Source organism: Crocodylus siamensis, chromosome 9 (assembly GCF_052110815.1).
Source record: "Crocodylus siamensis isolate JL-2025a chromosome 9, ASM5211081v1, whole genome shotgun sequence".
Classification (NCBI taxonomy): Eukaryota; Metazoa; Chordata; order Crocodylia; family Crocodylidae; genus Crocodylus; species Crocodylus siamensis.
The window spans coordinates 72,520,105-72,534,407 of record NC_143403.1 but is presented as its reverse complement, the minus strand read 5'-3'; the positions used below and the strand labels follow the sequence as shown (position 1 = coordinate 72,534,407).

The 14,303-nt window shown below is 42.3% G+C and overlaps 1 protein-coding gene across 6 annotated transcripts in view; it reads left to right on the top strand.

Annotated features, from left to right (window-relative positions):
• The first annotated feature begins 325 nt into the window (after nucleotides 1-325).
• The window catches only part of GIT2 (GIT ArfGAP 2), a 43,644-nt gene continuing 29,666 nt past the window's right edge, over nucleotides 326-14,303 (top strand). For 4 of the 6 annotated variants that reach the window (XM_090062418.1, XM_090062417.1, XM_090062416.1 and 1 more), the window contains exons 1-8: nucleotides 327-496; nucleotides 8,385-8,518; nucleotides 10,062-10,174; nucleotides 11,549-11,654; nucleotides 12,085-12,171; nucleotides 12,320-12,450; nucleotides 13,221-13,315; nucleotides 13,885-13,930. In XM_090062418.1, coding sequence (XP_089918544.1) covers nucleotides 445-496; nucleotides 8,385-8,518; nucleotides 10,062-10,174; nucleotides 11,549-11,654; nucleotides 12,085-12,171; nucleotides 12,320-12,450; nucleotides 13,221-13,315; nucleotides 13,885-13,930 — 764 coding nt within the window. In that variant the 5' untranslated portion in view covers nucleotides 327-444. Of the gene's footprint in view, nucleotides 497-8,384; nucleotides 8,519-10,061; nucleotides 10,175-11,548; nucleotides 11,655-12,084; nucleotides 12,172-12,319; nucleotides 12,451-13,220; nucleotides 13,316-13,884; nucleotides 13,931-14,303 lie in introns of all 6 variants that reach the window. The other 2 variants (XM_090062415.1, XM_090062419.1) reach the window with 1 other exon arrangement.

Genomic DNA, 14,303 nt, shown 5'->3' with positions numbered 1-14,303 from the left:
CGCAGCGGAGGCCACTTCCCCACCCGCACCCGAGCGTCAGTTTCGTCTGCCACTTCCGCCTTCCTAAGACTTCCGGGTGATCGGCGCCGCCATTTTGGGTGCGGGCAAGTTCCTAACAGCCTCTTTGAATAAGGGCTGGGCCGCCCTTCTCGCCCAAGCGCCTTGGCGGCCATCTTGGGTAAGGGCAACCACGGGTTCCCCCCTGCCCCACTATGCGGGTGCCAGGAGCTAAGATGGCTCCAGAGTCGCCTCACTCCCTTCCCTCCGCTTGTCACGTGATGAACGCTTCCCTGCCATACGCGCGCGCACAGACCGGCCCCGGCGGCTAGGTGAATGGCGGCGCTGGCGTGCGCCTGCGCAGTGCGGCTTGTTGCTGGCCGAGCCCTGTGAGGGCGGCAGGAAGCAGCCCCCGCCCCCCCGCACTCGCCACCCGCCCGCGCCGGCATGTCGAAGCGGCTGAGGAGCAGCGAGGTGTGCGCCGACTGCAGCGCTCAGGGTAGGCGCGGAGGGTGGTGCCGGTGCCGGGGGGTGGGTTTCCCTCAACTCCCCTCAGGCAAGCCGGGGGCGCGACGCGGCCTGCAGCGGGGGGCGGCGGCGGCACGGAGGAGCTATGAGTTCACCCAGGGCTCAGCCAGACTGGCCTGCCCCGGGGACAGCATCACGGAGCTGTCCGCGACCGTACATCTGGGGGTCGCTTCAACTGCCTTCTTACCGAAACAAACGAAACCACGACTTCATTTTAGCGGTCTAAGCACGGTATTCCCTGACTTGCCCTGCAGCTGCGCATGTGGTGGGGGGAAAAGGGGTCCTTGCCCAGACTCGGGGTCCAGGAGCCACCACCGCCCAGTGACAGCTCGCAGCCTGGGCATGCGGGGAGTGGTGGCTGGGCTTGGCCGAGGTGTGCATGCTGCATGCTTCATACGGCATCGAGTGAGAAAATGCAAGGGAAAGGGCAAGTAGAAGAGCATTGACCGTGTGCAGGGTACACAATGCACATTTTATATAGCACTGAGTGAGAATATGGAAGTAAAATGGTCATTAAAAGAGCATTAACGGTGTAGAGGCTATACATGCACGTTTTATATAGTGTTTAGTGAGAACATGCAAGGGAAATGGCAATTAAAAGAGCATCAGTGGGGTGGAGGCTATACAGTGCACACTTTATGTAGTGTTGAGTGGGACTCTGGAAGTCAAACTGCAATTAAAAGAGTGTCCACTTGACAGCAGTCGCACAGGACAATGGAGAGTGAGTGCACCGTATACAAATCACTAAGAAACACAACCGCGTGAGGCATAAATACCCACAACAGGCAAGTGCAACATATGCAGTGGCCTAGGGGCACTTGAGCACCTCCACAGTAAGTGGGATGAGATTGAAGAGCTGGAGAGGAGAATTGTCATCAGCCCAACGCTGTGCCTACCCGGGTGTGAGCTCCCCTGCAACTTGTGGATTAAATGAAATGGGATTCGCTCCAGAGCCGGACACTGCAATGCCATGTGTTACAAGTTTGGCTTAAAGCAGCATTTCACAACCCGTGGGTCACGACCCAAAAATGGGTCACAATAATATATAAAAGGGTCGCAAGCAAACTTTTAAAATGGATTCTCCTTTAAAGGGGAAAAATGTGCGAAACTTTGGCTTTTCCCTCACAGGCTGCCTGTGGAGGGCTGCTTGTGGACCCACGTGCCCCGCACACCTACTTCCTACCCCACATGTTGCAGGGGCTGAGGGCAGCGGGTCAGGAGCGAGAGGCACTGGGTCAGAAATGACCATTGATGTTTACAAATGGGTCCTGGTAAAAAAAAGGTTAAGAACTACTGGTTTAAAGGACAGTCCAATATGTGAATCTGCTAACCAACTCCTCACGTGTGTAGAATGCCTGCACACCAGGATGAGGACCTAGGAAGTGTCAGTGATAAAGCAGTTGTGTGGCTCTGCCACGTTAATGATATGTAAAGGGGTAAATGAAGGATAGGAGAGAAGCAGAGGCCTTGGAATTGATGGCTCCTATTTCAGTGATGCCAGAAAAGGAAATGCTGTCCCAGGTCAAAACAGACAGCAATGCTGAAGAGTTCCTGTGGACTTTGGTGGGTTTACGCATCTATCCATATACAGATAAGTGCTGCTTGTGCTTACCTGTGCAGATAAGTGATGTTAAGTGCTTGTTGCAATACAAGCACTAGGATGAATGTTAAGACTGGCATCATGTTATATACACTTAAAGGAGTTTTGCACTTATCTAATATGGCACAGCTTTACAAGCACTTGTGGTGCTCTGGTGTGCCAGAGGACTGGAAAAGGGCCAATGTGGTTCCCATTTTCAAAAAAGGAAGGAAGGAGAACCCAGGAAACTATAGACCAGTTAGCCTTACCTCAATCCTGGGTAAACTTTTTGAGAGAATTATCCTGGTGTAGGTCCCTGAGGGCCCAGCAGGGGAGATGATGCTTAGGGGCAACCAGCACGGGTTCATTAGAGGCAGGTCCTGTCAGACCAACCTGGTGGTCTTCTATGACCAGGTCACAAAATCCTTGGATGCAGGTAGAGCAGTAGACATAGTCTTTCTAGACTTTAGGAAGGCTTTTGACACTGTCTGTCACCCCATTCTCATTAAAAAGCTAGGGGACTGTGGTGTCAGCACCTACACAGTCAGATATGTCACCAACTGGCTGGAGGGCCGCACCCAGAGAGTGGTGGTGGATGGGTCATTTTCGACCTGGAGGGATATCGGCAGTGGGGTCCCCCAGGGCTCGGTCCTCGGGCCTGCACTGTTCAACATCTTCATCAGTGACTTGGACAAGGGGGTAAAAAGCACCCTGTTCAAATTTTGCTGATGACACTAAGATGTGGGGGGATGTGGGCACGCTAGAAGGGAGGAATGGCTGCAGTTGGACCTAGACAGGTTACAGGGATGAGAACAGGATGGGTTTCAACACTGCAAGGTGCTGCACCTGGGGAGGCAGAACCAGCACCATACCTACAGGCTGGGGAACTCCCTTCTCGTCAGTGCAGAGGTAGGAAAGGATCTTGGAATCATTATTGATGCCAAAATGAACGTGGGCCAACAGTGTGGGGATGCGGTCAGGAAGGCCAACCATACCTTGTCATGCATCCACAGATGCATCTCGAGGAGGTCCAGGGAGGTGATGCTCCCCATCTATGCGACACTGGTCAGGCCACAGCTGGAGTACTGTGTCCAGTTCTGGGCGCCGCACTTCAGGAGGGATGTGGACAGCATGGAGAGGGTCCAGAGGAGGCCACTCACATGGTCAGGGGGCAGCAGGGCAGGCCCTACCAGGAGAGGTGATGGGACCTGAAGCTGTTCAGCCTCCACAAGAGAAGGCTGAAGGGGGATCTAGTGGCCTGTTACAAACTAGTCAGGGGGGACCAGCAGGCATTGGGGGAGTCCCTGTTCCCCCCGAGCACTACCAGGAGTGACTAGAAATAACGGTCACAAGCTGGCAGAGGGTAGGTTTAGGCTAGACATCAGGAGGCGCTACTTCACTGTCAGGGCGGCTAGGATTTGGAACCAGCTTCCAAGAGAAGTGGTGCAGGCTCCTACCCTGGGGGTCTTTAAGAGGAGGTTGGATGTACACCTTGCCGGGGTCATTTGACCCCAGTACTTTTTCCTGCCATGGCAGGGGGTCGGACTTGATGATCTGCTCAGGTACCTTCCGACCCTACCTACTATGAAACTATGGATATAAATGGAGTATACCAAACAGTATAAAGAATCACAGCACAACTAATTCTGTGACTCCTCTTATAAGGATGTGGTCTAGGTAAGTCCCCCTTTTCAGTGCATTCCCATACCTGTGTTTAAAATGTTTATAGTATTAACGTGGAAGAGTTTTAGAATTCTAATCTTACTTTTTGTTTTTTTGTGCTTCCTTTTTGCACTTTCCTGTGTGTCAGTACTGGTTCAAGACAGTTTCACTTCTAGACAACTCAATTAAATATGTGATTGGCATGACAAGCCATCTGTGAGTTGTCAAACTGTAAGAAAAAAGGCCAGAATCCTGTGGGATTTGTTGGAGGTAAATTTCAGCATTCATAGGATGGAATTTGAGCATGTTCAGGAGCTTGTTGGTAGTGTTCTGTCATGGTGTCTCTCCTACACTAGTTAGAAAAGAAATAGCGTAGGGCAGTGTTTTAATAAGCTGATCCTTTAGTCAGGTTTACTGACAAGGTTTCCAGAGCCTAATACATAGTTCTAACTTCTGCTTCAAAATATCAGAAAATGTGAGTTCCAGCAATATTCTCTGTTGCTCTAATTGAGGAGTCCACTAATTTTAAGAGTGCTAAGTATTGTTCACTTTCCCTTTAAAACAAGTATGGGCTGTATCTCATTTTATATGTTAGTGACCTATAGTCTTGAAGGCTGAGCGTGCACAGAGGAGAGTTGTGTTCTGTCAAGTGAGATGGCCTAAAATAACATCTAGCGCAGAAGTATTGGTATTTAGCAGAGCAAGAGATTATTCATATAGTTACCCTGCTGATAGCGAGCTTAGAAATCACAATGAGATTTGTTGAATTTCCTTCCAACATGAATCTAATTTCTATAAAATCCAAATATTCCACCAACAATTTCATCCTTTATTGGAATGAGACCCTTGCTTTGCAAACTGGATAAACACTGAATTTGCATCTGGGAACAAAGAATTTATTGACAGCTGTTGCCCTTTAACACAACTTGCAGTTTACAATTATTGAATTTATGCTTGGATTCCTGGATTTCATTAGTCGTAGGTTGGTGACATCTGCTTAATTTTAGTGCTGTGGTGTTTTACATATTTGAGTACTTTTTATTTAAGGGGCATCAGCAAGATAAAATTAACATATTCAGTGACTTATTCATAGCTTAAGGAATTGTTAAAGCTGAAGAGTCTCAATTTTTAAATGTGTTGATTCTATTGTGGTGTATGTTACTTTTAATTCAGATTTGAATAGAGACATTAGGTTAGTCAGTTTCTTCTTTATTTTGCTGGAGAGGATTCCTGCACTAGACTAGTGATGCTGACTTCAAGTCACCTTAGCTGAGCTGGCTTTTGGAATATTTTAGGAATACTTCTAGGCCTCAGTCCTGCAAATAATTATGTACATGTGTAGCTGTACTTTGGGCAGTCCTGTTAACTTTAATAAAGCAACTCAAATGGGTAAAGTTATGCACATAAGTGAGAAGAATGGCCCAAATGACTAACTGGGGAAACTCTGAAAGCTTTATTTAAAAATGATTTTTAGAATGCCAGAAGGCATGCTCTCTTTTTAAACTTTGAATGTATTTATCATTCTTTCATTTATATCTACTCATAATAGTCTTTTTCTACCCCAGCTTATAAATCATCTTTCTCAGGTTTATGCAGTTCATGCTCTGTGTTTTGTGATGTGCTTCTTTCAAGATCAATGGTGTGACAGATGTAACACCAAAATAAATTATAAGATTACATTATACAGGTAAACACTGACTAGTCAAAAGTTTTGTAAAAACAAATGGACACCCACCTTCTACCCCTGGGTTAACCTCCATTTTCCTTAGGTGATAAAGACTCTAGAAAATAGGATTTACTGTATTCAGTTTCTTAATATCATAAATGAACATTCCAGAGTTGATATCCACAGCTCTACCCTTCTTGTTACCCGGTAATTAATGTCACACCCATATATCCCATGTTATGAGTCCTATCTTAATTCTGTTGTAAAGCTGCTTTTACACTGCTTAAATGTATTGAACATAGAGGGACTTATCACTACCACAGTATTCCTTGAATTTCTGTACAACAGTTTGCTTTTTCCCTGGCTCATCTTTCCTTTGTTTAGTTTTAACAAGTAATTGTTCACTCATGCCTTATAAATCCCTCAGAATAATATCTTACGTTTGTACAGCAAAATGCAAATGTTTTTGGTGCTATCTTTTATTGAATCAGCTGTATACAAGTTTGTACAGTTAGTCTAAGTAAAGATATCACCCAGAAAACCTTGCTTCTTGCATATGTCTTGGCTAACCATGGCCACAAAACACTCCATTCCTACTTGTTCGTTTTGACATGAGGCGATGATGAGTCCTTTATCAGCACACTTTGCATTCTGTGTAATCGTACAATTCACTTTTCAAAGTCTCTTGATAACAACTAGCAAGTTTGTCTTGATCATGTCTTACTTCCTGTTTTGAATTCTTCTCTAGTGCTACTGAAAGCATAGCGGAACTTGTCTTGCCCTCTCTCTCCCACTGTATCTTCCTTAATATCTTGCCATCAATTTAAACTTAACCATGATCTTGTCTATATCCAGTGTTGAATCAAAAGAATTTTAAAGCTGTTTAAGGCTGTTTGTAAATTAAATGAGGAAAAAAAAACCCAAACAGTTCAGTTAAATGAGAGCAAGACATGGTGTAGACACTTAATCAATTTAAACCCCACTTATCTGTTTAGTGTAAGTTGACATCTCCACCTCTTATCTATGGCCTGCCTGGGACTTGCTTTCCCCCAAGCTTAAGATAACTTGTATAAACCATGTTTAAATTGAGTTTAAAAGGCAGCACTTCTTTTTTGTGTGATTTTAACTATATCTATTTGAAGTAACACTTTTAGTTAATCCAATAACTCCTAGGGCAAATTAAATTCCTAACCCTTTCTTTTCCCAGCACATGCTGTCAATCCCACTTTTACTAGTGACTCGGGCCTTTTACTTCTAGTGTTTCTTCCAGTCCTCCATCTTCCTGGTCCTGGCACATCCAGGTTTGTGAAAATCCTACTGCTGCTTCCTTCCAGAAACTTCCAGACCTAACACTTCAGTCCTTTCAAGCTCTTATTTGGGCCCTTAAGTAGCTCATGTATTAATGATTGTATCCATTTCCCGTCTGGCCTTTCCAACACTCATCAGTTGCAAAGAACATCACCTTGGCTCATTTGTGCTACCATAGATTTCGTAGACATTAGGGCTGGAAGGGACCTCGGAAGATCATTGAGTCCAGGCCCGAAGGACAGGAAGTCAGCTGGGGTCATAGGATCCCAGCAAGATAAGCATCCAGTTTACTCTTGAAGGTGTTCAGTGTAGGTGCTTGAGCCACCTCCAATGGCAGGCTATTCCATACCTTGGGGGCTCAGACAGTAAAGAAATTCTTCCATATGTCCAGCCTGAAACGGTCTTGCAGTAGTTTATAACTGTTCAACCACATCATCCCTTGGGGCGCTCTGGTGAACAAACGTTCCCCCAGATACTGGTGGTCGCCCCGATAAACTTATAGGTGGCCATCAGATCACTCCTGAGCCTGCGCTTTTCCAAGCTAAAGAGCCCCAAGGCTCTCAGCCTATCATTGTAAGATCTGTTTTCCTGATCTCTGATCATGCGCGTGGCTCTTCTTTGGACTCTCTCAAGTTTTTCCACATCCTTTTTGAATTGTGGGGCCCAAAACTGGACACAGTTCTCCAACTGTGGCCTTACCAAGGCCAAGTACAAGGGGAGAATGACATCCTGGGATTTGTTTGAGAAGCACCTATGGATGCAAGCCAGCGTTTTGGTCACTTTACTAGCCACAGCATCGCATTGCAGGCTCATGTTCAACCCCTGTTTGAATCCTTCCACTTTCTTTGTTTCCATTGCATCAGGTTCAATTTTTAAATCACTCCTTTCCTCTGCCAGTGATACAAAGCTTTGATGAATATTTGACAACTTGTACCAAAAATGTCTGCCTGCTTTCATTAACCCTACTTTTCATTCATAGATAGTATTTTCTAAATTACCAGTTATCAGTAAGATTTTTTTTCCAAATCTCTACTAAAATCCTACTTGTGCCATGAAATGTGAGGGTTATTTGCTCAACCAGGGGTGACCAAGTAGCCAGTATTGGGTGATAGCTGAATATATTCATTTATGTGTGTGAAAAATCTGTAAGTGGTTTGCAGCAATAGCTGTCTAGTAGGAATAGTAAGGCAAGAAATCTAGTTGGTTTTAAGGAACTTGTTAAGTGTATTATGGGAATTATGTGATATAGTTTCCTGTGATAGCAGGGTAGGAATTTGCTCTTTCCTGGCATTTCTTTGGAACTCATCACAGCAGTATCTGAGAACTGCTTAGTTTTAGCCCTACAGTGGCTGTGATATGAGGAAGACAGGGGGTCCTATTTACAAATGAGCAACTGAGGCTACGGAGGAAGTGGTTTTCTTCAAGGTCTTAACCGTGTGGCAGGCTGAAACAAAACCCAGATCTCCTGAACCCCAATATAGCACCTTACATACAAAACCCATTCTTCCTCCAACATCTTGAGGTCTGTGAAGGTTGTGATTTGCCCAAGTTCATGCAGCAAACAAGTTGAAAAACCAGGAGTAGCATTTTACCATTGAACTTGTTTGCCTCCGTGTTATAACAACATGTGTAACTCTTTTCCAGACCCTTGTTGGGCATCAATAAACCGTGGGATTTTGATTTGTGATGAGTGCTGTAGTGTGCATCGGAGCCTGGGGCGTCACATCTCACAAGTGAGGCATCTCAAACACACACCATGGCCTCCAACGTTGCTGCAGGTAAAGGATGAGGCTTGCTATTGTAGAGAATTCTGTAATAACTAAACTTTCTTGGGAGGATGGTTGCTCCCTTAAGCTATTTTTTTTAAAGATGCTTGGTTTCTGTTATCTTTCTGTAGTGCAGAGGTGTCAAACAAGGCTTGTGGGTTGATTCCGGCCTGCAGAACTGTTTCAGCAGGCTACAGAATTGCACACCTTCAGCTCAGCACTGTTGCGAATCCCTGGCAATGTTGCCAGCCACAGGCATGGGGCTGCCCAGAGCCTCATTCGAGCAGCAGTGCTGAACTAGCCCATCGGAAGTGCCTGGGGTGTGTAGTAGCGTGGAGTTGAGAGTGTGTGCAGCAGCTCAGAGCTTCAGCTGGGCAGCTGCACAGAGCCAGGGATGTACAGTGGTATGGAGCTGCCTTTGGCCAGATTTCATGTCTCCTCAAGCCCCTGGCTCAGCACTGCCCAGATGCAGCTGCCTGCAGTCCCATGGTCCTGGATCCACACTGCCGCAGATCAGACCCATGCTGCTACCTGAACGCAGCCTCATGATCTGGCCCTGGAGGGGGCCATGCAATTAGGATTTGGTTCCAGGCCCAGAGTGAGTTTGACACCCCATGTAGTGTATCACTAAAGTAAATGTTACCTGTGAAATTCTTGACTTGCTTCTAGGGTAAATGGAAAGTCTGGAGCACAGTTAAAATTCTCTTGGTTTAGTGAGTAGCTTTCAAGCCATCTTAGATTACTGCAGGTGTTTCAGTGCAAGTTGTCAACATGCAGCAACCCTTCCTCTTCCCCAAAGCTACTGTTGGCAGGAGTGTAAATCTTCACTGCTGTGGGGGGAGGATCTAATTCTAGGCTTTCTGTTTTCATTTCTGCTTTCTCACTGCTTCTGTCTTACATATCCTAAAAGATCCTTTACCAGCGCTTTAACAGATGCAGCTTTGTTCTTTTAGTTTAAACTTACCTTGACCCTAACCCCACCCATACACTATTAATCCAGACAGTTTGGCTATGGTCTGTAGCCTGATTAGCAGTTGGTTAAATGTATGGAATTTACCATGCTTTTTTACAGCGTGCATATTGTAGCGGTTCGGAGTCTGAAGATCAGGAATTCAGTGGTCTATTTTTTAAATTAAAAATGTTGTTTCTGCCAAAATAAAACATTTGGAAAAAGGTGTTTTCAGCAGTTTTATCTGGAGAAAATCTAAGTTCATATGCACAGCCTGCGATCTCTGGCCTTTGAAGGAAAGGCTTCTTACTTGTGAATGCAAAGGAGCCACTCCTGACATTCCCTTTAGTCATAGATGTTAGCACAGAACTGGACAAATCTATTACTCTTCTGGTCTGTTCGTGTGATCTTGTTCATCTTTTTTTCCCCTAAAGAATGCCAAGAGTTTTTCAGTTAATAGGTTTAAAAATAAGATATTGCTGATAGCATGCCTGCACTGGAAGGGTACTGGCAAAGTACTGGGAAATTTGTGCGGTCCTGGTTATCCTGTCTGTGCAAGTATCAGTAAAAACACTTAATGCCTGTTGTACATGTTTTGAATTTCAGATGGCTGAAACACTGTATAATAATGGTGCTAACTCCATATGGGAACATTCTTTGCTAGACCCAGCATCTGTTATGAGTGGAAGGCGCAAAGCTAACCCACAGGATAAAGTCCAGTAAGTAGAATATTTTTATAAAATTCTCTTTATAGTTGCAGGAGATGTTTTGGAAAAATGCTGTTATTTTTGACCAGCTGTGACAAAGGCAGCAACAGGGGCAAGTGAAGCTGATCTTGTTTCAATTTTTAAATATGGTTGAAAGTGTTGTTATATGAACAGGTTTAAAGAAGTTCTGTCTTCACTTAATCATTGATCTTTAAACCTTGATGATCAAATAATCAATTTTGCTGTGAGCGATGTGGTTTAAACATATTTAATTCTAAAGCATCTTTTAAAGCTTTTGCAACCTAAACCTTGAAGAGAATGTTCACATATGAGTGAAGAATCTTTTCATTCTTACGCATGTCTTGACAGTATCCATCTGTCATAAGTTGAGTAGTGCCTTTAAAAAACAAATAAACCATATTTTGTGCCCCAGCCATCTTTTGCTCTCCTTTTATCAATCAGCATTTATAGAATGTCAGCTGTGTAATTTAAGAAGTAGAAGGTTTTTCTTAAATATAATTTTGTATATTAGTTGAACAGTTTCATCTGAATGGTATTAAGCACTTACAGCTCAGAATGTAATCAGATGCTCAGGGTGTTTTGGGACAGGTGCTAAGTTTAGAAGTATAACTGAAAATAATGTTACTTTATTTTTTAGAATTGATCTCCATGCCCTTTCAGATATTAGAACTCACGTCTGCTTTTTATTCATAAACTAGAAAAGGAAAAATCTGATTTCCTCCTTTTGTTTTTTTTAGCTCCCAGCTGATTTTCTAAACTTTAAATGGAACAGGAACTGCTTGAAAAACTGAAATGAGGAAAAAGTTTCTGCATCTGCATAAGATACTATTGTTGTCAAAGCTGGTTTACTACTTCAGCAAACTTGTTCCCAGTGTTTTAGCCAGGAACTTCCACTACTGTGGTGGTTTGAGCATTAGAGCTTCAGCAGTTTTAAAATAAGTTGCCATAATTATTAAATTTAATTTTAAATGTACTTATTTTAAACATTCATTTTAAAGGGAAAAAATGGTTTTAAATAGAGAGCTGCTTTTTTTTAATTGCTAATTTTATCACTTTGGCTTTTGAAGAAAAAAACATTTTTCATATTTTTGGGGGGGTTTTGTTGAGGGTGTTTAATGAGTCACTTTCCAATCAGCTATAATTATTGTGAAAGTTACTCTTAGTACCACTACCCATCAGTAAAGTGATAAATTTGAATTGAATTCTGTATTGCATGAAAATATTTTCTAATACCTTTTTTCAGTTCCTTGGTACATGTAAGGGTGGGAAAAAAGGATATTTTTTTCTTATTCCTGACAAATAAATGTCTGTGTAATTCTACAATGGATACATTTTGCAAGTCCTTTGCTTTAATTTCTTTTACAGTCCCAACAAAGCAGAATTCATTAAAGCTAAATATCAAATGTTAGCATTTGTTCATCGCTTGCCATGCCGAGATGATGACAGCGTTACTGCCAAAGACCTTAGTAAGGTAAGTGGGTTTTCCTTATAGTTTGTGGACAGGAACCAAATTGCATCATATGCTTTGTGGTGTGTTGCAAAGTACTGTAAGACTAAAATCTGAATAATATTAAGTTATTTTGTGACCATCTGAAAGATAATTGGTGCCCCACAGGAGAGCGCTCTGCACCTAAAAAAAGTCACTTTTCAGCAATTTTTGTTATGTTAATGAGAGTTATAAATAGGTATTAAAATACAGACATAGTAGGATAACTCTTATCACATTATTAGACACTGGTGGAAAGTAAAGCACTTGCAAATAGTGGTGATGGATGGATGTGTGTCTGGGTATTTATATGCCTAATAAGGGGTCTCTGGTTTTTGTTTTTTCGGGTTTTTTTTAAATCTCTACCTTCTCCTGTATATAGACTTTTAATTAGCATCCTTCTTTTTTTTTTCAGCAACTGCATTCCAGCGTGAGGACAGGGAATCTGGAGACATGTTTGAGATTACTCTCTTTAGGAGCCCAGGCCAACTTTTTTCACCCTGTATGAAAACTTTTTCATTACCTTGATATTAAACCGGTCCTTAGTCTGTCGATATTTATATTTGGTTCAGCTGTTACACATTTATTTCACTCTTCTACCCACAGCTGCTTATTAAATGTAACCATGTGCTTTTGTTAATGGCTTTTAGGAAAAAGGAAACACCCCACTTCATGTTGCTGCCAAAGCAGGACAGATTTTACAGGCAGAGTTGTTAGCAGTCTACGGTGCTGACCCTGGCACACAAGACTCCAATGGAAAAACTCCGGTAGACTATGCAAGGTATGCAAGGCTTTGACTTCTATCATTATATACTTTCATGTATTAACTGTTTACAAATCATAACTAAGCTCCAATGCCAGGGTCTTCGGGGTACCCTGACCTAGGATTTCATCAAATGAGTGTCCGTCCCAGCTTAAAGCAAATACACACAAACACAGTTTTCTCTAGACAGTGATGTTCAGGAAGGCTCCACCTTAAAATGCAGCAGTATGGCCAACATCTAAATAGGGTATTTAGGACTTTACATGTATTGTGAATATAAAATTGCAACCAAGTTAAGTCTGTATGCTGTACAATTACAAAATTTAGGAGTATAGTCACTATGCTTGAACTTCTAGAAACTAGTCTATGAGCATGGGGACTGTAGAAATCACATGGGGAATCAAGCACACTACAGTAGAGCTGTTGCCACTGCTGTAGTTCAGATTTGATGCAGGATAAATTCAGTACCAGCTCAAAAATGGTGAAGAAAACTCTAAGGGGGTTTTGGGGCTTGTTTTTTTAAGATAAATTATGAATCTGCTATTTTCATAAACAATAAGCAAAACTATTCCAAAATTGTCCTCAGATTTTCTTGATGTGTTCAGAAAAAATTCACCATAACCATTGCCTCTTAGTTTGTACTTTTCAAAATTTGCCCAGCATCTTTTATGTAAGGTCTCAAATTGAAAATGAATTAGAGGTCTGTTGATTTAATATCTTTCTGAGCAGTTTTCAAACCATTGCATTTTGCAGCTAGGAATTGGTTCTTTCTGTTTTTTGCTTAATAGGCAAGGTGGGCATCATGATCTGGCAGAGCGCCTTGTAGAAATACAGTATGAACTCACTGACAGACTTGCATTCTATCTTTGTGGAAGAAAACCAGGTAAGTTAAATTACACTGAAACCAGTGCTTTTCAAATGTAGTTAACTATACAAACTGAAAGTATAAAACTTACAGATGCCATTAACATTACTCTTATTAGCATTTTTGGTGATCTAAAATCTTTTGCTCAACATGCATCTGTAGCAGTAAAAGAATAGGGCTGAGAAGAATATGGGAAAACATGCCTTGTTATAAATAAACAGGGTGGCCTCATGGAAAGTAGTCAGCAGTTCTAGTTGTCCATCTCCAAATGGATTTTGCAGATCAGGGTGACAAGTTGTTAGGAGTGGGTTACTGATAAGTATAACAGAACTATACATTGTTTCCAGTAGTGCTAACATTGTGCAAGGAATATCCTGTTTCAGGATAAACTGATCTCTATTTATTGGGAATTAGGAGACTTAAGGAGGTAGTGTCCCACATTTGCCTAAAGCAAGGGTTCTCTTTGCCACTGTTTGTTGCAGAGCTAAGGTTTTGACTTTAAGTGTCTAACAACACTGAAAACTAGGCCTGTAGCCATGTGTCATACACTTCCTAAGGCTAACATTTAGCCTTCTTTCCAATTTCAGATCACAAAAATGGACAACATTTTATTATACCTCAAATGGCAGACAGGTAAGACAGTTGTTAAGTACCACATGTTAAAATAAACATCAAAATAACTGATACTTTACTTTAGAATTTCCTGTTGAAATGACTTTTCATTGTATTTCTGTGACATTTTCTCCTTTTTGACACACTTGCTCATCTTACAAGCTTTTCTGCAGTTGAACATTAAAATGCCATGAGGAAGGCTAGAGAACTTACTGTTGACAGATTTCAGTTTCTTTTACACTTTTAATTTAGATAAGTGAAAGAATATACAGAGAAATTGCCAAAAAGCAATGTAATGGCTATGGGTAATTAGTAATCATTCTAAATTTCTTGATATGCAAATATGACTAACATCTTCAGGAAAATATTGCATTTTTGCTCTCCTAGTTGTCCT